Here is a 22,405-nt window from a genome sequence, read left to right on the forward strand (position 1 = left end):
TATGCTTGTGTAAAGGTTTTAATCCTGGAGGAAGTCTTCCAATCAGGAATAACAATGGTCGAATGTTCTCTGTTCCATATGTCCCATGCCACTGGAGGGATAAAAAAGCCACAGTAGCTGACCCTGACAGACAAGAATAGAGTTGATGCTGAATAATGGGGCTTGGGAAGGTTATGGACAGTCCACACCCTTGAGTTGTCATGCACAATGGTAACTGGTAAACAGAAACCGAAGACACCTGTAATACCACCCAGGCCATTGATTGTTTGGGTCACACTATCCCCGGAACCCAGGCAAAGAACCCTGACTGAGATGTAGGTCAAGCTTAGGAGAAACGTGCAGTACATAAAGAAGTCCTAGACACCAATAATTACCCCAAGGCCAGTTCCAGAAAGAAGGACAGGTTATATTCTCTACCCATGGTTTTCTATTTGCTGGTTCATAATTAAGCTCCCTCCCCAACCAGTGCCATTTTATCAATTCAAAGAAAGTGTTTTAATTAAAGTGGTTTAGGAGCCTGGGTGGCTCAGTCAGTTAAGTGCCTGACTTCCGCTCAGGTCATGATCTTGCGGTCTGTGAGTTCAAGCCCCGCGTCAGGCTCTGTGCTGACAGCTCGGAGCCTGGAGCCTGCTTCGGATTCTGTGTCTCCTTCTCTCTCTGCTATCCCCCTGCTCATGTTCTCTCTCAAAAATAAATAAACGTTAAAAAAAAATTAAAGTGGTTTAAACTCAGTTCCATTATGTCAATGAGGGCTTTACAACTTTATTTTTAATGAGGAAACATTTACACACAGATGTTATGTGTAAAATTTCATGAGTCTTTAAAAGCTGGTACAGTTAAACATACTTTAGGCCTAGAATTCTAATTTTGCCAAATTCATACAATTGTGTAACTGATGTGGTTTGAAGCGTTGGGGTTGGGAGCCGACGGTTCAGAAAGAATTCTTGAGGGACGCCTGGGTGGCTTAGTCAGTCAAGTGTCTGACTTTGGCTCAGGTCATGATCTCACAGTTCGTGAGCTTGAGCCCCACGTCGGGCTCTGTGCTGACAGCTAACAGCCTGGAGCTTGTCTTGGGATTCTGTGTCTCCCTCTCTCTCTGCCCCTACCCTGCTCATGCTTCTGTCTCTCTCAAAAAAAAAAAAAAAAAAAAAAAAAAAAATTCTTGAGACATCTTTGGTCCAAAAAGGTGCTTTTTATTAAGGTGCAGGGACAGGACCCACGGGAAGAAAGAGCTGCACTGGGGTTGTGACGGATGACTGATTATATACCTTCAGGTTGGGAGAGGGTTAGGGATAGCGTAAGTCTCTAAGGAATTTTGGAAGCAAGGTTTCTAGGATCATGAGGGGGCTAGCTACTGTTAGGAAAAGGTCATTTACTACTGTTTAGTAAAACCTCAGTCATGCGACTCTTCAGATGTATATCTGGGGGCCATAAGCTTGGAGGATGATTGCCAACATATATCTTGGGGTGGGGGGAGAGATAAATGAAGTTTCAAAAAATTTTTATATGTTAAAGTAGACTCACAGGATCCTGGAGGGTCAGGATAACCTTAAGCTAAGATTGCCCTTTCCCCCTAGCAAAGCGTCATCATCAAGGCAGCTGAGCTCTTAGAGGAAGGTCAGTCCACCTGTTTCAAGGACTTGCCAATGGGCTGTAGACAGTAAGGACATTTAATTTTTTCTTTTGCCTTTTGTTTCCCATATCATAACTACTACCACCAAGATACAGAAGACCCACAAGTTCCCTGTGCCTTTTGTAGTGAGTCTCCTCCTTCTCCTGCCCCCAGCACCCACTGCTCTTTTCTGTCTTAAGTGACATTACAAAATGTCACATAAATGTAACCGCATGCAGCCTCGATTCTGCGATGGTGGGTGTAGTAACGCATTATGCCCGCACTGTTGTTAAGTGAGGTTATTCACCAAGCGGAACAAGGCGCTCAGCTCCAGGGATCCAGAAAGCTCCGGACTGGCCCTAAACAGTAAATGAATAAAAAACATCAGTTAACTCAGATAATCATGAAGGTCACCAGGTGGGTGGCGTCTGTGACTGCGAGTTTGGGCAGCCCTCTGAGAGAGTGACAGAAGGGAACCAGCCCCGACGAGAGTTTGTGGGAAGACCATTCAGGTGCAGGACCCACCAAAGCAGGCACGTAGCACCTGGAGGACGGGGTGGGGGCCGGGGGCCGACCCGACTGTCCAGGGACAAGGGGACCCATCTGAGGTCGAAGGTGCGAAGTGTATCGGACGCGAGGGCACGCGGCACTCACACGCCCCCACCAGGATCACGCTCTGGACACCGGCAAAGCCCAGCGCGGCCCTTGGCTGCATCTCGTCGGCGGGGACACCGTCGGGACGCCCACCCGCGGACCGCGCCACCTGCCCCGCCCTAGCGTCCCCCTGCGGCCCCGCCCCTCGCCTTCAGCCCCGCCCCCGCCCGGGAACTGCGCCTGCGCGCTCCGAACCCAGCGCTATCTCCCAGAAGCCCGTCGGGCGCTGTCAGTCCCCCGGGAGGCCTGCACTTCCGGCCAGGCCCGGGTCGGGCATCCATAACCACCGGGGGGCCGCGATCCGGAAAAGCCGGAAGCGGCCGGCCCGGAGAAGGGTTGACGGACGCTGTGTAGGCCCAGGGAGGGCCCCAGCCTTGCAGCCTGCGCTCCGCTCAGTCCCGCCGCGGCGCTGGCCGGGACTACACTTCCCAGGACGCTTTGCGGTGGCTGCACACGCCCACTTCCGGCAGCGGCCCGCGGCCCGGGTTGGTGCGGCCCGGCGGTGTCGGGGTCTCGGCGGCCGGGGTGGGCGCGGGGCGGGGCGGGGCCGGCTGGACGCCGGGCGTGCCCGGGGCGGGAGGGGGAGCGAGCGCGCGCGCCGCGCAGACATGCAGGGGGAGGCGGGCACGGGTAGGAGCGCGGGGTCCCGCGGGCAGGAGTCCCCGCCGCGGCGAGGCGCCCCCAGCACAAAGCCCGGGGCGGGCCGGGGCCGGACTGCGGGGACCCCGACTGCCTTCGTCCGTCCAGCCCGGGGAAGGCCGCGCGGGAGGAATGGGCTCCCGTCCAAGAGCCAGCGAGGAGCGGTGACGACGGGGCCTGAGAACCGAGGTGAGGGTGACAGGTGGTCGGGCCTGATGGACGGGGACTAGCGATCCCCCTCAGAGGGCGGGGAGGGCGAGGTCGTGGGGCCAGGGGCTTCTGGGCCCCGAATGCGGGTGAGTGGTTGTCCCTAGGCTCTAGGCTGGTAGGTCGGAGGAACCCACCGGGTTGGAAGTTTACCCTGAGTCCGAGCATCAAACAGCGGTGCAGGGAAGGACCTTGACTTGCCCCGGGTCAGCCTAGCCGGACACTTCCGCAGTTCATGCTCCCAGAGAGGGGAACCCCTCTCCGCTCCGTGGCAGCCCCCGGGGAGAGTAGTAGTAGTAGGCAGATCACCCCCTTCCAAATTAGTGCTGTCCTGTTCGTGCCCCAGCGTTCGATTCTGCACTTGTTGAAGCCCTTTCCGATTGATTGATGGCTGTGGTTTAAGACTCAGCAGGAAGGGACCGATTCCACGCCGGTGGTCAGGGGCGCGGTGTAGACTTGGCCTCTGGCTACTCCCTTCTGTTCCCCCAGCTCTGCCTTCCAGAGGCCCTGCGCTTCTCCAGGACAGGAGGCAGAAGCAGGAGGCCGCGGGGACAGGACCTGAGCTGAAAGCCTTGTCTCGGGTGAGTTGGCATTTCCTCCCTCCTCTCGGAAATGCAGTCCTGCTTTTCAGGACTTAATAACGTTTATTTTCTTTTACAAGTTTTCAGTTTAAGATGCCTGCCCTGGGAGCTGGTTCCCATTTCCTCACATTCTGGTGAGTGGTGGGCTGCAGGGGTGGCCCAGGGCCTCCCACCCTGCTTTCTCTGCATCCCATTTAGTGTTCATTCTTCACTGGTGAAGTGACTCAGCCCCTCGCTGGGCCGCTTCTCTCCGAGGGACCCTGATGGAGCCCAGAGGTGCTCCTTGGGGCAAGCAGGACAGTAGCTTGTGCCGAACCTGGTTTGTTTGGTATCAGCTCTGTGCCAGTCCCTGGAGAAACAGATGGCTAAGCCCCGGTCCCTGCTCTCCAAGAGCTTACAACCTGTGGAAAGTTCTGGAAGCAAACAAGGTCCTCAAGTGCAGGTGAGGTGCAGGTGAGAGCCGCCTGGAGGAGCTGTTGGCTCCTACCTGCCCAAGGGGAGGGTGTGGGGGGTCGGGAAAGGAGGTGATGTTTTGAGCCAGAGTTTGAAGGGAGAGGGAAGGGCAGCACCAGCGCATTATGTAAGGCTGTCTTTTTCTCACTTGATTGTGTGGTTTCTTAAAATGGTAACAGATAGTTTTGTTTGTGTCTGTCATCTGTGTCTCACAAATAAGAGAGCCAGCTCATACATACATGCACTGGGTTCTAGTCGTCCCGCCCAAGCTGCTTCTAAGCAAGTTACCAGTGATCTCCATATTACCAAATGCAGTGCCCAGTTACCGTCTTTTAAAAAAAAATTTTTTTTAATGTTTGTTTTTTATTTTTTTCAATATATGAAATTTATTGTCAAATTGGTTTCCATACAACACCCAGTGCTCATCCCAAAAGGTGCCCTCCTCAATACCCATCACCCACCCTCCCCTATGTTTTTGTTTTTTTTTTTAATTTTTTTTTTTAACGTTTATTTATTTTTGAGACAGAGAGAGACAGAGCATGAACGGGGGAGGGGCAGAGAGAGAGGGAGACACAGAATCGGAAGCAGGCTCCAGGCTCTGAGCCATCAGCCCAGAGCCTGACGCGGGGCTCGAACTCACGGACCGCGAGATCGTGACCTGAGCCGAAGTCGGATGCTCAACCGACTGAGCCACCCAGGCGCCCCAACCTAATGTTTGTTTTTTGGAGAGAGACAGAGCGTGAGCAGGGGAGGGGCAGAGAGAATGGGAGAGAGAATTCCAAGCAGGCTCTGCACCGTAGCAGGGCTTGATCCCACAAACTGTGAGATCATGACCTGAACCATAATCAAGAGTCAGACGCTCAACCGACTGACACCCAGGTGCCCCCGTCCTCAGTCTTTTTTGATTATCATTGGCTTTTGAAGTAGCTTAGCAATTGGCAAACTTTCAGTGTAAAAGGCTAGGTAGTAAATATTTTAGGTTTTATGGTAACTGCTGTAGCTGTTCCTCTCTGCCTTCTAGAGCTCTGCCTTCTAGAGCTCCACTCCACTCATCTGAGGCAGCCACAGGTGAGATGTAAATTAATGGGCCGGGTTGCGTTCCAATAAAACTTTATTTACAAAAGCAGTTGGCTGCCAACCTGTGAGATAGCTCATCCCTTGCTCTCTGGTGGGACCCGGTTTTCCCTTGGCTTGTGGGGCACAACATCTGGCTTTCCTCCCACCTCCCTGACCGCTCTGTTCTCACTGCTGGTTCCTCCCCATCTCCCTGACCTACACCTGTCGGCATGCCTTGGGACTGTGTTCTTGGCTCTCCTAGTCCACCTGCACACCTTCTACTGAGGAGGTCAGTTCTCATCTGTAAAAACCAGCCACGGGCAGGCTTCTCCCATATTTGCCTTTCCAGCTCCAGCCTCTCCTCTGAGCTCCAGGCCTGTGTATCCAACCTGACTCTTCCTCTTGAATGTCCAACGGAAAACTCAGACCCAGGACATTCAGACCCGAATTCTGAGATTTCCCCCAAACTGGCTGCTCCCACCGTTGTCTCTGTCTCAGACCAGTGGCAGTTTCATGCTCCCAGTTACTCAGGGGTGATTCTTATCTCCTCTCTTTCTCTGCCTCCCATGTTTGGCTTGTGGCAAGCCCTGTCAGTGCAGTTTTCACATTCACATTGTATTCAAACCTGAGGTTTTCACATTGTATTCAGAATCTGATGATTATCATTATGCCCACTGCCCCCATCACAGCCTCAGTGGTTATTTTACTGTTGGCCCCTTGACTCTGCTTCTGTGACATCTCCCACATGTGTTCCTGCAGTGTATCCCAGTGTAGCAACCAGGGAGTGTGTGTGTGTGTGTGTGTGTGTGTGTGTCCCAACTGCTGTGTCACTCCGTGCTCAGAACCCTCCGGTGGCTTCCCTGAATGAAGGCCAGATCCTTAACGTACTGACGGGGCCCTGCATGACTTTGCCTCTGACTTTTGGACCTCTGACTTTTTTTTTTGTTTTTGTTTAAAGTATTTATTTTTGAGAGAGAGCGGTCAGGGGAGGGGCAGAGACAGAGGGAGACACAGAATCTGAAGCAGGCTCCAGGCTCCAAGCCGTCAGCACAGAGCCCAACGTGGGGCTCGAACTCATGACCTGTGAGATCATGACCTGAGCCGAAGTCAGATGTTTAACTGACTGAGCCACCAGGCACCCCTGGGCCTCTGACATTTACTGTCCTTCATCACACTTTGCTTCCTCAAAAATTGCCTTCTCGTTTTCCTGATCCCTCTGTCGACAGTTCCAGAGCTTCCCACCCAAATTCCCCACACCTTCTTCTCCGCTTTACTCTTTTTTTTTTTTAAATTTTTTTTTTAATGTTTTTATTTATTTTTGAGACAGAGAGAGACAGAGCATGAACAGGGGAAGGGCAGAGAGAGAGGGAGACACAGAATCGGAAGCAGGCTCCAGGCTCTGAGCCATCAGCCCAGAGCCCAACGCGGGGCTCGAACTCACGAACCGTGAGACATGACCTGAGCCGAAGTCGGATGCTTAACTGACTGAGCCACCCGGGCGCCCCCTCCTTTACTCTTTTTATTTTTTTAATTCTTAGCACATTTGAACGCACTATATATTTACTTAATACATCTGGTTTTCTGCTCTGAGTACATATGACACAGACAGCGATTGTGGGCAGTTTCACCCCAGTGCTGGATTCAGAAAATATTTGGTGGGGGGGGGGGGGGGTGTGAATAAGTCTTAAATTTCTCTTGTAGCCGATGTTTTGCTGTTTAATGTAGCATGATAATAACTTTTATACCTGAGAATGCACTTCATCCCTGAGTATTTCCTATGAATACATTCCTAAAACTTTTTCTTACTTTGTGGATTAAAGTTTGTTACACGAAATTGGAATACTTCAGCAGCTGTATTTGGATGGAACAGCAGCAGAGCCTCAAAAACTAGAATTTCTGTTATGGTTTGGGGGCGGGGGGGAGTAGACTTCACCACTCCCCGCCAAAATGACCAGTTTTTCATTCATGTACCTTAAAAATTAATTGAATGGTACCAAAAAAAAAACCCCTCTTGAATGCATTTTTTCTTATAGAATATTTATGTTCATTTTTTCCTATAGCGTATTAATACAAAGTATTTTTGTGTAAGGATAGCATCGCTTTTGTTTTCTGTTTGTTTTAATCCCTGTCCCGTCTTTATTAAGAGTCAGACCACCGGGTCCGATTCTTGTATCAGGTGTATCTTGATGTTTTCTCTATGGTTAGCGTGACATGTCAAAACCCTTTTGGAAGTCTGCACGCTAACAACGGGAGTAAGAACATGACCCCCACACTTGAGAGAGTGCTGTGTCCCCTTGAATGAAGTGGGTTGACCCGGACGTGAGTTGAAGAAAATTTGTTTTATCTGAGAGCCGTATTGCCTTGTGGATCCTGTTTCGCTGTCATCAGCATTATGGCTGATGTCACCGTGGAACCTTTTAATAGAGGCGTGATAGTGTGATTTGGACCGTGGAGCCAGGCTGCCTGGGTTCGGAAGCTAGCTCTAACACTGGATCGCTGTGTGACCTTAAGGCACCTTAATCGACCACGTTTTCTTCGTCTGTAAAAAAAGGGAATGATCTGGGGCGCCTGGGTGGCTCAGTCGGTTAAGCGTCCGACTTCGGCTCAGGTCATGATCTCGCGGTCCGTGAGTTCGAGCCCTGCGTCGGGCTCTGTGCTGACCGCTCAGAGCCTGGAGCCTGCTTCGGATTCTGTGTCTCCCTCTCTCTGCCCCTCCCCTGCTTGCGCTCTCTCTCTTGTCTCTCAAAAATAAATAAATGTTAAAAAAAAATTAAAAAAAAAAAAAAAAGGGAATGATCATGGCGCCAGCCTAGTATGGTTCTTGTAAGGGTTAACTAAGTTAGTATAGATACAGTGCCTAGAACAGAGTAAAGGTGCCTGACACTTGGCAAGATCTCAGGAAGTGTTAGCTCTCAGCACCCTCGTGTCACGGTGGTTTAGAAACGTACACACCAGCGCCTTAGATGATGTGCGTTAATGTAACCATCGGACGGGAGTTGGCAAACTGGCCTAATCCGGCCCGCCACCTCTTTTTGTATAGCTTGTGAGCTACAAATGGTCTTCCCATTTTGCAGTGATTGAAAAAAAATGACAAACAGTATGTCATAACATGTGGAAATTATAGAAGTTTACGTTCTGGTGCCCATAAACAAAACCTCCTCGCAGCATAGCACTGTGGTTTAGGTATCGTCTGTGGCACCTTTCGTGCCGCAAGAGCAGAGTTGAGTCGTGACAGAAGCTGTCTGGCCTAAGATGTTTGCTCTCTGGCCCTTTACAGAAAGACTTTGCTGATCCCTGATGTCGAGGTTAAGGGTGTGGACTATGGAGCCAGACTGCTGGGTTCCAGATCTTGGCTCTGCAGTTGACTCCACGATCTTGGGCAAGTTAGAGCTCTCTGTTCCTCATCTGTAAAAGGGGAATGGTGATAGTACCAACCCTCAGGGTTGTGGGGGTTGAGTAAGTTCAGAGTTGTGTCTGGACTATTACAAGTGTTGTGAGCGATAATTGTTGCTGTTTACAGTAAAAGACCTTTGTTGGCTCTCTTACTCTGGGCTGCGCTCACAGATCACCACAGAGCGGGCGGCTTCTATACAGCACACATTCATTTCTCACGTTCTGGAGGCTGGGAAGAGCCAAGATGGCGCTGTTGGCAGGTTGTAGGTGGTGCCTGATGTGGACCCGCTTCCTGTTCTGTCGCTGGCGCCTTCTCTCTGTGTCCTCACATGGGGGGCTCTGGAGCCCTCTAGGGTCTCTTTTATAAGGACACGCAGCCCATTTGAGAGGGTTCCCCCTCATGACCAAAGCACCCCCAAAAGGCCCCACCTCCAGATGCCATCACACTGGCTGTTAGGATTCCAGTGTGTGGATTCTGGGGGGACACAAACATTCAGACCACAGCACTAACTGAAGCCATTGATTCTGTACATAAAGGGCAGTCTGTATAAACTGAGAAAATGTCTTACTTGGAAGGTTATACTGTTGATGTTAGGTCTCTCTGGAACATAGGAGTAGAGAGGTGGAGAAGGGGACATTTCTTACTAAGAAAAATCAAACCCCCAAAAACCCAGTTGGCAAATATGAGAAAATACTGGAACTTACACTCTTCTTTGTAGGAGCTCCCAATTCCGGTTTTGTTACCGATGACCAAGTAGTAACAAAGGCTAGAAAAATGGGTACCATTTTCTCTTGTACCAACAGACTTATGAAGTTATTGTAAAGATGCTGTAGAGATACTATAGATTTTTAAAAAGGTGTTGTAATTTGTGTATAATTCATATACTCTATTCTATGTAATTTGTTTCATTTAATAAAAGATATCTGGAAGATTTTTGAAATATTTGAATGTCCAGAAAATAAAGAAGTGCAAGGAGGGAGCGGGTAGTTAGAACTGTAAGGCTGGAATCCATGAGAACCCGGCTTCTAGAATCAGGTCAGAAGAAAAGCAGAGCAGTAGCATATGTCCAAGCACCTGTATCTTTGAACACAGTTTAAAATATTTGTATGGAAAGGGTTTTTTGTTTGTGTTTAAGCCACTTTGTTGAGGTATGATTGGCATGTAGGAAGCTGCACATTTTTAATGTGTTGAGTTTGATGAGTTTGAGGGAAAGTGTGTCCTGGTGAGACCATGCCCGCCATCAAGGCCATAAGCTTATTCGTCACCTTCCAAAGTTTCCTCCTGCCCTCATCATCGTCATCATTATTATTTTTGGTGGCAAGAACACTCAACCTAACATCTGCCCTCTTAGCAAATTTTAAGGATGCAACATAGTATTGTTAGCTACGGGCGTGATGCTATACATTACGTCTCCAAAACGCATTTATCCTGTGTGAGACTTTGTTCGCCTGACCACCATCTCTGCATTTCCTCCTCCCCTGGCCACCGGCATTCTACTCTCTGCTTCTGTAAGTTGGACTGTTTTAGCTTCACATATAACTGAGATCATGCAATGCTTGTTCTTCTATGTCTGGCTTATTTCGCTCCGCACCTGCCTCGAAATGCTTGAGTTTCAGTATACTCAAAGATGCCACCGAGCCTTGCACAGTTTTCAGAATTTGAAGGCATTTACATGCTGGCGCACGTGGATATGAACAACCCAGGGAAAGAGAGCTCAGCAAAATTAGCACTCTTTTTTTTTTTTTAAACTTTATTCTGAGAGGCAGCGCTCACGGAAGCTGGGGACGAGCAGAGAGAGAGGGAGAGAGAGAATCCCAAGCAGGCTCCATGCTGTCAGCACGTTGCCTGACATAGGGCTCCAACTCATGAAACCGTGAGATCATGACCTGAGCTGAAATCAAGACTTGAACGCTCAACTGCTTAACTGACTGAGCCATCCGGGTGCTCCGAATTAGCGCTCTTATTACTTATTCAGCCAGCAAATCAGTTCCTCTGCTTTCAAGTCAGATGCTCCGGCTTGCGAAATTATCGTCGCAAAGTTGTTGTTGAGAGCTGGCCAGCATTCGTTTTAGACTAGCGCTCGGGTGGGTGTATGAGCGTGTCGCTTGCTTAGAGCACACCAAGCAGCTCTGGGCTGTTTCCTGCAAGTATTCCCGGGTGTTTTCTGTGGTGGGGGCCCTTTCAGCCTCCCACTTAGGAGATTTATGCGTCAAGGTTACTGTCTTCACGCAGGTTACAATACAGAACCCGTTTGACTTGTCTTGACACAGTTCAGTTAAGAATACCTTCAGAAATGGGGCGGGTCAAAGAGGGCACGATAGAAATTATTCAACAGACACCACACCTCCAAGGAACTTTGTTTCCAGTAGAATTACGTGAAGCTGTAAGCGAGAAGGCTCACCCTTTGGTTGGCAGCATCGTGGCTAACGTTCACGTACATGTGGCCCTTGCGCGCTGGGCCTGTGCTCCCTTATTTAGTCCGCATCACAATCTGGGGTTTTGTTGATTTTTCCGTCATACGGTTGGGGAGCTGGGGTGTGCTGCGGTCTGGGTTCAGGCTTTGTGGGTGGTCGGACTTGCTCGCTTATTGGCTTGAGTGTAGACTTTTAAAATGCCAGGGCCCCTGGCCCTCTAAACCTAGACGACAGCCACTAGTGGGAAGCCAAAGCCACAGATTGCCGGGGTCACAGTTTGAATTAAATTAATGTTTAAAATACCTTGGAATGTGTCCGAATTCTGTGCTGAAATCATCAAAGTCTGCTACATAAAAATCCACCATCTCTGGATGAGATGAGCAACAAACGTGTTCATGTACCTCCTCGGTATGTCCTCGTCCTCGACACTTCCCAGCTTCTCGAAGTCGGCACCTTGATTCTTCTTTTATTTATTTTGAGAGAGACAGAGATTGAGAGGGAGAGAGAGAATCCCAAGCAGGCTCTGCACTGTCAGTGCAGAGCCCGACGTGGGGCTTGAACCCATGAAACTGTGAGATCATGACTTTGGCCAAAACTAAGAGTTGGGCCTTTAACCGACCGAGCCACCCAGGTGCCCCAGTGACACCTTGATTCTTAAAGGCATTTTGTAGTACTTGTCATTCTTACTAAACACTCCTCTTTCTTTCAGAAAACGGAAAAGAGGATTTTGTTAGTGGATTTATTTACTTTTTGTTTTTACCACAAATGCCCCACATCTAATGAGCACTGAAAGTGAAATAGAAATCCTTAGAACCTAGTTTGGGGTTTAGTCCTCTGTGCCTTTTGAGGTTCATCTTCAGATTTATTTCCCCCCATTCTTGTGCTGATCCAGGCCCCTCGCTTGCCCTCGTGTCAAAAAATACTCTGACACCCATTGTACATGGGGACAGTTGAGCCTCCGTATTCATTGATCTGAATTGACATCACATTTTTCTTGTGTGTGCACCTGCACAAAATTGCCTCCATGTTTTTCTCTTTTCTCTGCATGTTTTTCCTTATCTGTATAGTCTCTTACCCCAGATGAGGAGAAGGCAATCCTTAGACCCCTGTCTTAGTCTGTTCAGGCTGCTGTAACAAAATCCTGCAGACCGGAGGCTTGGGCAGCAGACATTTATCTTCCCGGTCAGTTCTGGAGGCCGGAAGTCCCAGGTCACGGTGCCGGGAGGGTTGGTATTCTCTGAGGCTTCTCCCTGGCTTGCAGCCGGCCGCCCTCTCTGCCGTGTCCCCGTCCAGTCTTCCCTTTGTGCACTTGCCTCCCTCGTGGGGCTTCCTCCTCTTACAAGGACACCGGTCAGAGTGGATTCGGGCCCGACCACATGACTGCAGTTAACTTTTAACAACCCCTTTTCAGGTCCTGTCTCCAAATACCATCACATTCTGAGGTACTGGGAGTTAGACTTCGACTTATGACCTCGGGGGACACAACTCAGCCCATAACAAGCCCAGTCTGTCGGGGCATGAGCACTGATTGAACAAGACTGCGGTTTTGTCCTTTCAGAGCTTGGTGACGTTTGGGGACGTGGCCGTAGATTTCTCCCAAGAGGAGTGGGAGTGGCTGAACTCGGCTCAGAGGAACCTGTACAGGAGCGTGATGTTGGAGAACTACAGGAACCTGGCCTCTCTGGGTAAGGGTGTCCCTCCACCCCTCATTCTGCCACCTCTCCCCCCGGCCGCTGCCCTGACTCAGGGCCCTCTGCTCCTTTAGCACCGGGCCTTGCTCTGTCGCCCTTTCCTCAGGCCCAGGGGCCCGCACCTCGGGTCTGCACTGACGCACAGCATGACCGCCTCCTGTTCTTGTGTACGTAGGACTCTGCGTTTCCAAGCCCGATATGATCTCCTCGTTGGAACAGAGGAAAGAGCCCTGGATGGTGAAGAGAAGGCTGACAAGAGGCCGGGGCCCAGGTGAGTGTGGGAGACCTCCTGGGGTGAGGCCCCTGCTGCTCACAGCTCAGGCCCTAGGTGCGTAGGATGGTCAGCACGCAATTCCTGAGCCTCCGGGCGTGGGGGGAGCATTGAGGCCTCTGGAGCACGGGCTCCCCTGTCTCCTCTCCGCCTCTGCTCCCCTCCCTGCGAACGTGACTTCTTGCTCCGGCCCTGGATGCCGTTTTTTCCTCGCTCCTTCTAAGACCTTTTGTCGTTCAGGCTTACGTAATCATGTCCGTTCTTTGGAAAATCCTTGGCTGGTTCCGGTGTCATTTTTACTATCTTCTTTCTCTTTGATTAAAAGGCTACTTCTTGTATAGACTTCTCTCATTGACTTTTTTTGTCAGTTATGAGTGAGGCCATCAGATGCTGCTTGGTGGATGACTGTAAGCTCTTAAGGAATTAACCGTGTCGCATGAGAAGTAAGGTGTATATCCATGGCTTACGTGAAGGAGAAAGTGCTGTCCCATGTATGCTAAGTATCAATAGGGATGTAAGAGGAAGAAGGAAAATCACTCCCAGTTTGAAGCCAGGGAAACCAGAATGAGAGTACAGTCTTTGGCAGAAACGTTAGAATTACAAGAAAGACCGGCAGGCCAGGGGATGGGTCTGGAAGGCTGTCATCAGATAGGCGTGGACAGCTGGGTGACTGGCTCTCGGGGGACAGGAGCACTGCTTCTGATTCAGGGGACGAGTCTTACAGATACCGTAATGATATTTCTATCACGTGGGGATACAGGTATTTCAACTACTGTGTTACTTCTGGAACAAATTGATCGAGTAAGACAAGAGATCGGGATTCTAGACTGCTCTTGGAGGTCACTACAGCAGGAAATGACAGTAATCTCCAAAGAATTGAGACTCTTGTAAGATACCTTTGTTCCAATCATATTTCAAGGGAAGGGTTTGCATCGACAAAACAGGACAGGCTGTGCAGATACAACTTCCGACAACTCTCGTGGGTTGTCCTGTGGCACAGGAGAGCTCGAAGGGTGTTTTTGTGAAACTTTTCCATTTAACATACTAGCTCACGTTCCCTGGATTTTCTAATACAGTGGCTTTTCCCTTCTGTCAATCCTTCATGTCTTGCTGAGATTCTAGTTGGTTATGAAGACTTGAACTTCTAAAGCCGGGATTGGAACTTTTGTTAGTTAGCATTGTAATCAAAGAGGCACTGTTTAAAAAAGAGACAGAAGAAATTTTTGCTGGAAAAATGGAGAAAGAGTCAAAGTGAGTTTTACTTAATACTGCCGAAATAAGGATCGTATAGTAGTTTTTTTTTCCCTTAGCCTCCTTTCTCTCTTTGTTTATATCAGCCACCTGGTATCTTATATCTACGTGAGAAAGCTCATATTGTATCCTTTAGGACTAAAGCTACATAAACATGGGATTGGAAGGTTGGTTAGTCATATGAAAGTTTTCGGGGTGCCTAGGTGGCTCAGTCGGTTGAGCATCCGACTTCAGTTCAGGTCATGATCTCACTGCTCGTGGGTTCGAGCCCCGCGTCGGGCTCTGTGCTGACAGCTCGGAGCCTGGAGCCTGTTTCAGATTCTGTGTCTCCCTCTCTCTCTGCCCCTAGCCCAGTCGCATTCTGTCTCTGTCTCTCTCAAAAGTAAAGAAACGTTAAAAAAAAAACAAATTAAAAAAAGAAAAAAGAAAGTTTTCAATACATTATGTTATTTTGAGGATCTTAATTCCTCTGATTACATTTTGGAATTTTTCTTCGTTCTACTACATAATGGAGAAAGGTTCGGTTTCTTAATGCCTTTCAGATTTGGAGGCAGGTCCAGAGACCAAGGAGTTACCCGCGAAGAAGGACAGCTGTAAAGAAAAGTTGTCCCAGGTGGTGATCATGGAGAGACTCACAAACCACAGTCTGGAACGCTCCATATTAGGGGAAGACTTGGATTATGGTGCTCTGCTTGAGAGGCCGCCGGTAAGTCAGGAGATCAACCACTGAGCTAAGACACAGTGGCCTTCCTAAAGAGACCCTTCTTGAGGGAGAGACCACGAGTCCAGTAAGCTCGGGAGAAGTTCCCATTTGAATAGGGTGCTTCCTGTAGACAGAGGATCTGGCCAGAAGGAAGAGCATGCGGTCTCGATGCGCAGCAGAAGAGGGGGGCGGTTCAGTTGTCATGAGCCACACACCAGCGTGTCTCAATCAGAAACATTCAACGTGCCATGACGTGAGAAAACTTGGAGCAGGATCTCCGCCCTCCCTTGTCTTCAGAGATTATGTGGGAGAAAAAACCTGCAGGCTTGTCGAGTCGGGCAAGTTGAAGGTGGGGAGACCTTCAGTCAGCCTTGGGAAGTTCATACTGTGTGTAAGTTCGTCCTCCTCTGCAGGATTATAGATCACCCATGGCAGAAACAGATTCTCCTATTTTTGTCTTTTTCCCCCAAATGTATACAGTATGACCGGGCCCAGTCATTATGTGACCCGGAGCACTCAGGACCTGAGTGAGAATTCTTGGCACGGGCAGCCTCTGTCACACACCTTCCCAGAGCCACTGCCGGCTTGTGAGCCCGTTTGATCCAAAAGTGTGTTTGTACCGTTTCAGGGCTTGGTGACCATCACGAACATGGCCGTAGACTTCTCCCAGCAGCTGGACCCAGCTCAGAAGAGTTTCTGTAAGAATGTGATGTGGGAGAATCGTAGTGACCTGGGGTCCGTAGGTAAGGATGTCCCTCTCCTCAATCTGGACCCGTCTTCAGGACCCGCCACTTCCTTTCCTTGGTTTTGAATTGTGGAGGTCAGGGAGGGGTCTTCTGAAGTGTTGAGCTAAATTTTTGTCATGATTCTGAAGATGAGAATTTGACATTTGTAGAGTTGGAAGTTGGTATCTTCATTGTGCTTGAAGCATCGTCTTCAGTGAGTCTCGCATACTGCTCACTTTCCTTTTTATTTCTTACTATAATTAAACACTTTTCTTTCAAAACCAAGGAACTGGTTCTCGATTTAAGAGTGTCAAGGGGCCCCTGGGTGGCTCAGTCAGTTAAACATCTGACTCTTGATTTCGGCTCAGGTCGTGATCTCGTGGTTCATGGGATTGAGCCCCATGTCAGGCTCTACGCTCGCAGCTTGAAGTCTGCTTGGGATTCTCTCTCCTTCTCTCTGCCCCTCTCCTTCTTGTGTGTGCTCTCTCACTTCCCTCTCCAAATAAATAAACTTCAAAAAATATATATAAAAGGGGCGCCTGGGTGGCTCAGTCGGTTAAGCATCTGACTTCGGCTCAGGTCATGATCTCATGGTTCGTGGGTTCAAGCCCCGCGTTGGTCTCTGTGCTGAGAGTTCAGAGCCTGGAACCTGAGATTCAGATTCTGTGTCTCCCTCTCTCTCTCTCTGCCCCTTCCCCGCTCGCACTCTGTGTCTCTCTCTTTCAAAAATAAATAAACATTAAAAAAAAAATTTTTTTTTAATAGAAAAGAAGAATGTCATGTGTGTGACAGAACCTATGTCTTTCCATGTGCAGGGTCCTGTGTGTCTAAGGCCAACTTGGTCTCTCTGCTGCAGCAAGAGAAAGAGCCCTGGATGGTGGACAGAGAGCTGCCGAAGGGCCTGGGGTCAGGTGAGTGCAGCAGGCCTGGGCCGAATCGCTGCTGCGGGTGGGGCCGGGTCCTCACCGAGGTTCGGGAGACCCACAGGACTTCACCGAGTTCTCCAGGTCTGGACAGGAAATGGAGGTCTGGGCTTCAAAAGTACTCTCTTTCCCTCTTTGCTGCTGTGTCTCAAGTGATAGTTCATTCCTTGTATGTTCTTCTTCTGCTTGGCCACTTAGAGGTGCTCAGTCCCTTACACGTCCCTGTCCTGACCCCAGCGTACTTCTGAGCTATCTGTGATCACATGGCCCACTCATTTCATTGAGCATCTGCTCCTGTAAGACCCACGAATTGAGAGTTATTTGAGGGTGCCATCCTGCTTGGCGTTGGAAGGTAGTTGGAGAGGGAGGGAAGTTACGCATACATTGAAGTTGCAGATGGTCCCTCCAATGGAAGGGATGAGACATGTTTATGGGTGAATGAACAAAGTAGCGTTTGCAGAATTTCTGGTAGGGCATTGCAGAGGCAGAGATGATTGATTCCTAGTAGCTTCCTTGTTTCAGTCGGGGGGTGGGCGGGGGCAGAAATTGGATTGCAAGAATATATGTGGAGCGCCTCTTCCTCTGTTTTTTTTTTAATTTTTTTAAGTTTATTTATTTTGAGAGAGAGAGAGATCAAGTAGGGTAGGGCCAGAGAGAAAGTGGAAGAGAGAGAATCTCAAGCAGGCTCTGCACCTTTAGCGCAAAGCCCGATGCGGCACTCGAACTCATGAACCATGAGATCGTGACCGGAGCTGAAGAGTCAGATGCTTAACCAACTAAGCCGTTCAGGTGCCCCTCTCTTCCTCTTTTGATATAGAAGGGAGAGAAAAGAAATTTCTTCAGAAAATAATGATTTGTGGGGTGCCTGGGTGGCTCAGTCAGTTAAGTGTCCAACTTTGGCTCAGGTCGTGATCTCATGGCTCATGAGTTCAAGCCCTACATCAGGCTCTGTGCTGACAGTGTGGAGCCTGCTTTGATTCTGTGTCTCCCTCTCTCTCTGCCCCTCCCCCGCTTGTTCTCTCTCTCTTTCTCTCTCTTTCAAAAATAAATAAATCAACATTAAAAAAAAAAAAAAAGAATGATTTGTAGGTAGGGGTGCCTGGCTGACTCATTTCGGTGGAGTGTGCCACTCTTGATCTTGGGGTTGTGGGTTTGAGCCCCACATTGGGTGTAGAAATCACTTCAAAATAAAATCTTTGGGGTGCCTGGGTGGCTTGGTTAAGCATATGACTTCGGCTCAGGTTATTATCTCAAGGTTTGTTCATTCAAGCCCCACATTGGGCTCTGTGCTGACAGCAACAAGCCCACTTCCAATCCTCTGTCCCCCTCTCTCTCTGCCCCTCCCCTGCTTGTACGCGTGCGTGCTCTCTCTCTCTCTCTCTCTCTCTCTCTCTCTCACACACACACACACACACACACACACACACACACACACACAATGAATAAACATTAAGGGGCGTCCAGGTGACTCAGTTGGTTAAGTGTCTGATTCTTGATCTCAGCTCAGATCATGATCTCACTGTTTGTGAGTTTGAGCCCTGCATTGGGCTCTGTGCTGATGGCTCAGATGCTTGGGATTCTGTCTCCTCTTTGCCTCTCCCTCGTTCACTAGAATGCACACTCTCCCTCTTTCTCTCTCAAAATAAATAAACTTTAAAAAAATGAATAAACTCTAAAAAATAGATTATAAAAATAAAATCTTAAAAAAACAACAGGAGCGCCTGGGTGGCTTAGTTGGTTAGCAACCAGTCCCAGGGTCATGGGATCGAGCCCCGTATTGGGCTCCCCACTGAGCCTGTTTAAGATTCTTTCTCTCTCCCTCTGCCTCTCCCCACTGCTTGCACATGCATGGGCGCTTGCTCTCTCTAAAATAAAAAAATAAATAAAATAATATTTAATAGGTAAATAAATAAAACTTGAAAAAAGAAAATGATTTGTAGAAAATGTAATCCCATCACCTGTTTGGAAACAATATTAAACCATGGCCTGTAATCACAATATGTTAACAAAGCAACTGTAGACTTCTTCAAGTCATGATAACACGTATCGTTCATGTAGTCAGAATTACAGCATGTACATTCAGCCACGCATACAGATGTTTTTCACATGCATTCCATGTCATTTTTCCCATCTCTCAATTAGGTTACTTCACATTTCTAGTATCAAAAATATACTTGTGGGGTGCCTGGGTGGCTCAGGCAGTTGAACATTTAACTCTTGATTTCAGCTCAGGTCATGACCTCATCGTTCATGGGTTCGAGCCCCATGTTGGGCTCTGTGCTAACAGCACTGAGCCTGCTTGGGATTCTGTCTCTCTCCCTCACTGGCTCTGTGCCCCTCCACTGCTGTCTCTCTCTCTGTCTGTCTCTTTCTCTCAAATAAAAACATTTAAAATATATATATGTGTGTATACACACACACACACACACACACACACACACACACACACACATATACACTTGCAACAGTATCTTTATGTAAGTGGAAGCTATACCTTTCTGAGATTGCTGCATCTCTGGGTATGAACGTCTTTTAGGCTCTGAAGGTTTCGTTTGCTTTCAGCAACTCTAAGCAGTGACTGGATGACTTGATGTTTGGGTATAATTGCTTTCTCATAACACTGGCTATGCTGGTGGGATTGCCTGCTTAGTATCTGGTGAAAGACTATTCCCGAAAGTTATTTGTTTTATTGTGAAAGAGATTGAATACTTTTTTTACATTTGTTTCTTTTCTTTATCCTTTTGTAAAATGTTCCTCATTTATATTATTTCTCTATTCTTGTCTTAACAGTTCCAGAACTTATCTTAACAGAACTTCTTAACAGTTCCAGTGATTTTTTTTTATGTCAGCATACTAATTCTTTGATGTATTGTTTCAAACTTTTTCATATACAGTAATAAGAGTTTTTGTTTAATTAGACCTTTTTGTAATTTTGTAAAAATTTAAACATTCTTATGTAGTCTAATATATTATTTCTTTTATAAAATCTCCTTCCATTTTTGTCCTCGGAAACTTGATGTGTGTAGTTCTACATCATTGTATTTGTTTTTTTTTTTAATTTTTAAATTTTTAAATTTTTTTTAAATATGAAATTTATTGTCAAATTGGTTTCCATACAACACCCAGTGCTCATCCCAGCAGGTGCCCTCCTCAATACCCATCACCCACCCTCCCCTCCCTCCCACCCCCCATCAACCCTCAGTTTGTTCTCAGTCTTTAAGAGTCTCTAATGTTTTGGCTCCCTCCCTCTCTAACCTTTTTTTTTTTTTTCCTTCCCCTCCCCCATGGTCTTCTGTTAAGTTTCTCAGGATCCACATAAGAGTGAAAACATATGGTATCTGTCTTTCTCTGTATGGCTTATTTCACTTAGCATCACACTGTCCAGTTCCATCCACGTTGCTACAAAGGGCCATATTTCATTCTTTCTCATTGCCACGTAGTACTCCATTGTGTATATAAACCACAATTTCTTTATCCATTCATCAGTTGATGGACATTTAGGCTCTTGCCATAATTTGGCTAGTGTTGAAAGTGCTTTTATAAACATTGGGTTACAAGTGTCCCTATGCATCAGCACTCCTGTATCCCTTGGGTAAATTCCTAGCAGTGCTATTGCTGGGTCATAGGGTAGATCTATTTTTAATTTTCTGAGGAACCTCCCCACTGTTTTCCAGAGCGGCTGCACCACTTTGCATTCCCACCAACAGTGCAAGAGGGTTCCCGTTTCTCCACATCCTCTCCAGCATCTATAGTCTTCTGACTTGTTCATTTTAGCCATTCTGACCAGCGTGAGGTGGTGTCTCAGTGTGGTTTTGATTTATATTTCCCTGATGAGGAGCGACGTTGAACATCTTTTCATGTGCCTGTTGGCCATCCGGATGTCTTCTTTAGAGAAGTGTCTATTCATGTTTTCTGCCCATTTCTTCACTGGATTATTTGTTTTTCACGTGTGGAGTTTGGTGAGCTCTTTATAGATTTTGGATACTAGCCCTTTGTCTGATATGTTATTTGCAAATATCTTTTCCCATTCCGTTGGTTGCCTTTTAGTTTCATTGATTGTTTCCTTTGCAGTGCAGAAGCTTTTTATCTTCATGAGGTCCCAATTGTTCATTTTTGCTTTTAATTCCCTTGCCTTTGGGGATGTGTCAAGTAAGGAATTGCTGCAGTTGAGGTCAGAGAGGTCTTTTCCTGCTTTCTCCTGTAGGGTTTTGATGGTTTCCTGTCTCACATTCAGGTCCTTTATCCATTTTGAGTTTATTTTTGTGTTTATTCTTATTTTTATTTTTTAAGTTTATTTATTTTTGAGAGAGAGAGGGACAGAGTGTGAGCAGGGGAGGGGCAGAGAGAGAGGGAGGCACAGAATCCAAAGCAGGCTCCAGGCTCTGAGGTGTCAGCACAGACCCTGATGCGGGGCTCGAACTCACGAACTGTGAGATCATGACCTGAGCCGAAGTTGGCACTTAACCGACTGAGCCACCCAGGCGCCCCTACATCATTGTTTTGATGGATGCCTAGTATAACAATAAGTAGATGCACCATGATTTACTTAACTGGTTTACTGTTAAGGATATTTGAATATTTAGGTCTTTTCCTGTTTTTACCTATAATAAGCTGTGGTCCAGTTTGTACATGATCAAAGTATACATTTTCTTTAAAAAAAAGTTTCATGGATATAATGCTATACCATTGGAACAGTATATAAGAATACCTATTTCTAGGCATCTTCACCAGTCGCGAGTACTTTGTATTTTTTTACTTTTTGCGAAGCTCTTGGGTGAAAATGGAGGTTTCGTTTAATTTGCATTTCCCCAGGTACTTGTAGTGTTGAGAAATAGGCAGTTTAAATCCATTTAGAGTTCAGGGATGCCTGGGTGGCTCAGTTGGTGAAGCGACTGACTTTGGCTCAGGTCATGATAACACGGTTCATGAGTTCGAGCCCTGTGTCGGGCTCTGTGCTGACAGCTCGGAGCCAGAGCCTGCTTCGGAGTCTTTGTCTCCTCCTCTCTGCCCCTCCCCTGCTTGTGCTCTGTCTCTCTCTGTCTTTCAATAATTAATAAACGTTAAAAAAAATTTAAGTCCATTTAGAGTTCATATTCTGTTAATGGTGTCTTTATACTCATCTCCTACATTTCTGTTGGGTCATATTTTCTTGCCTTTATATAGTATGAATATAAACCCTGTCTCAAAAACGTGATACATTTTGTTCCCACTTTTGTGTAGCCTGTTAGTTCGCACATGCTGTTTCTTCTCACTATGCAGTCGTTTAAGTCGGGTGGTATCTTTATTCACAGAAGCTTTCGTAGAAGTCTTCATTTATGTTGACCTTTTGTTTTCCTGATAGTTTTTTCTTTTTATTAATATGTATATCATCCCATTTGTACCACATCACAAATTTGGTCTTCTTTGAGTTACTTTCTTTCTTGCTCTCTTCCTATCCATGAACATAGGATGTCTTCCCATTTATGTCCTCTTGATTTCATTCAGCAATGTTTTATAGTTGCCAGCATACAGTTTTGTACCTCCTTCGGTAAATTTATTCCTAAATATTTCATTCTTTTAAGCTATCTTTCATGGAATCGCTTTCATAATTTCCTTTTCAGATTGTTCATTTCTAGTGTATAGAAGTACAATTGATTTTTCTGTGTTGATCTTGTATCTTATAATTTTGATCAATTGATTTATTAGCTCTAATACTTTTCTCACGGATTCTTTAGGGTTTTGTATATATGGGACCACACCATTTACACATACAGTTTTACTTCTTCCTTTCTAGCTAGGATGCCTTTTCTATTTCTAATTGCTCTGGCTAGTACTTCCAGTACCGTGTTGAG

The 22,405-nt window shown here is 47.3% G+C and overlaps 1 protein-coding gene and 1 long non-coding RNA gene across 4 annotated transcripts in view; one reads left to right on the top strand and one right to left on the bottom strand.

The window, feature by feature from the left end:
• Positions 1-1,172: 1,172 nt before the first annotated feature.
• LOC128778064 (uncharacterized) lies at positions 1,173-2,474 on the bottom strand. The gene is made up of 2 exons (XR_008423451.1): positions 2,138-2,474; positions 1,173-1,971 (listed from the first exon to the last, which is right to left on the bottom strand). It is a non-coding gene; the product is annotated as an uncharacterized LOC128778064 (long non-coding RNA).
• Positions 2,475-2,483: 9 nt separating this feature from the next.
• ZNF470 (zinc finger protein 470) overlaps positions 2,484-22,405 on the top strand; it is a 47,126-nt gene continuing 27,204 nt past the window's right edge. The window contains exons 1-7 of one of the 3 annotated variants that reach the window (XM_019439125.2): positions 2,484-3,094; positions 3,602-3,693; positions 12,569-12,695; positions 12,877-12,972; positions 14,766-14,929; positions 15,555-15,669; positions 16,467-16,562. In XM_019439125.2, coding sequence (XP_019294670.1) covers positions 2,875-3,094; positions 3,602-3,693; positions 12,569-12,695; positions 12,877-12,972; positions 14,766-14,929; positions 15,555-15,669; positions 16,467-16,562 — 910 coding nt within the window. In that variant the 5' untranslated portion in view covers positions 2,484-2,874. Of the gene's footprint in view, positions 3,095-3,601; positions 3,694-3,773; positions 3,828-12,568; positions 12,696-12,876; positions 12,973-14,765; positions 14,930-15,042; positions 15,670-16,466; positions 16,563-22,405 lie in introns of those variants that run through there. The other 2 variants (XM_019439126.2, XM_019439127.2) reach the window with 2 other exon arrangements.

This window comes from Panthera pardus, unplaced genomic scaffold (genome assembly GCF_024362965.1).
Source record: "Panthera pardus isolate Hobbes unplaced genomic scaffold, ASM2436296v1 HiC_scaffold_18, whole genome shotgun sequence".
NCBI classification, from domain to species: Eukaryota; Metazoa; Chordata; class Mammalia; order Carnivora; family Felidae; genus Panthera; species Panthera pardus.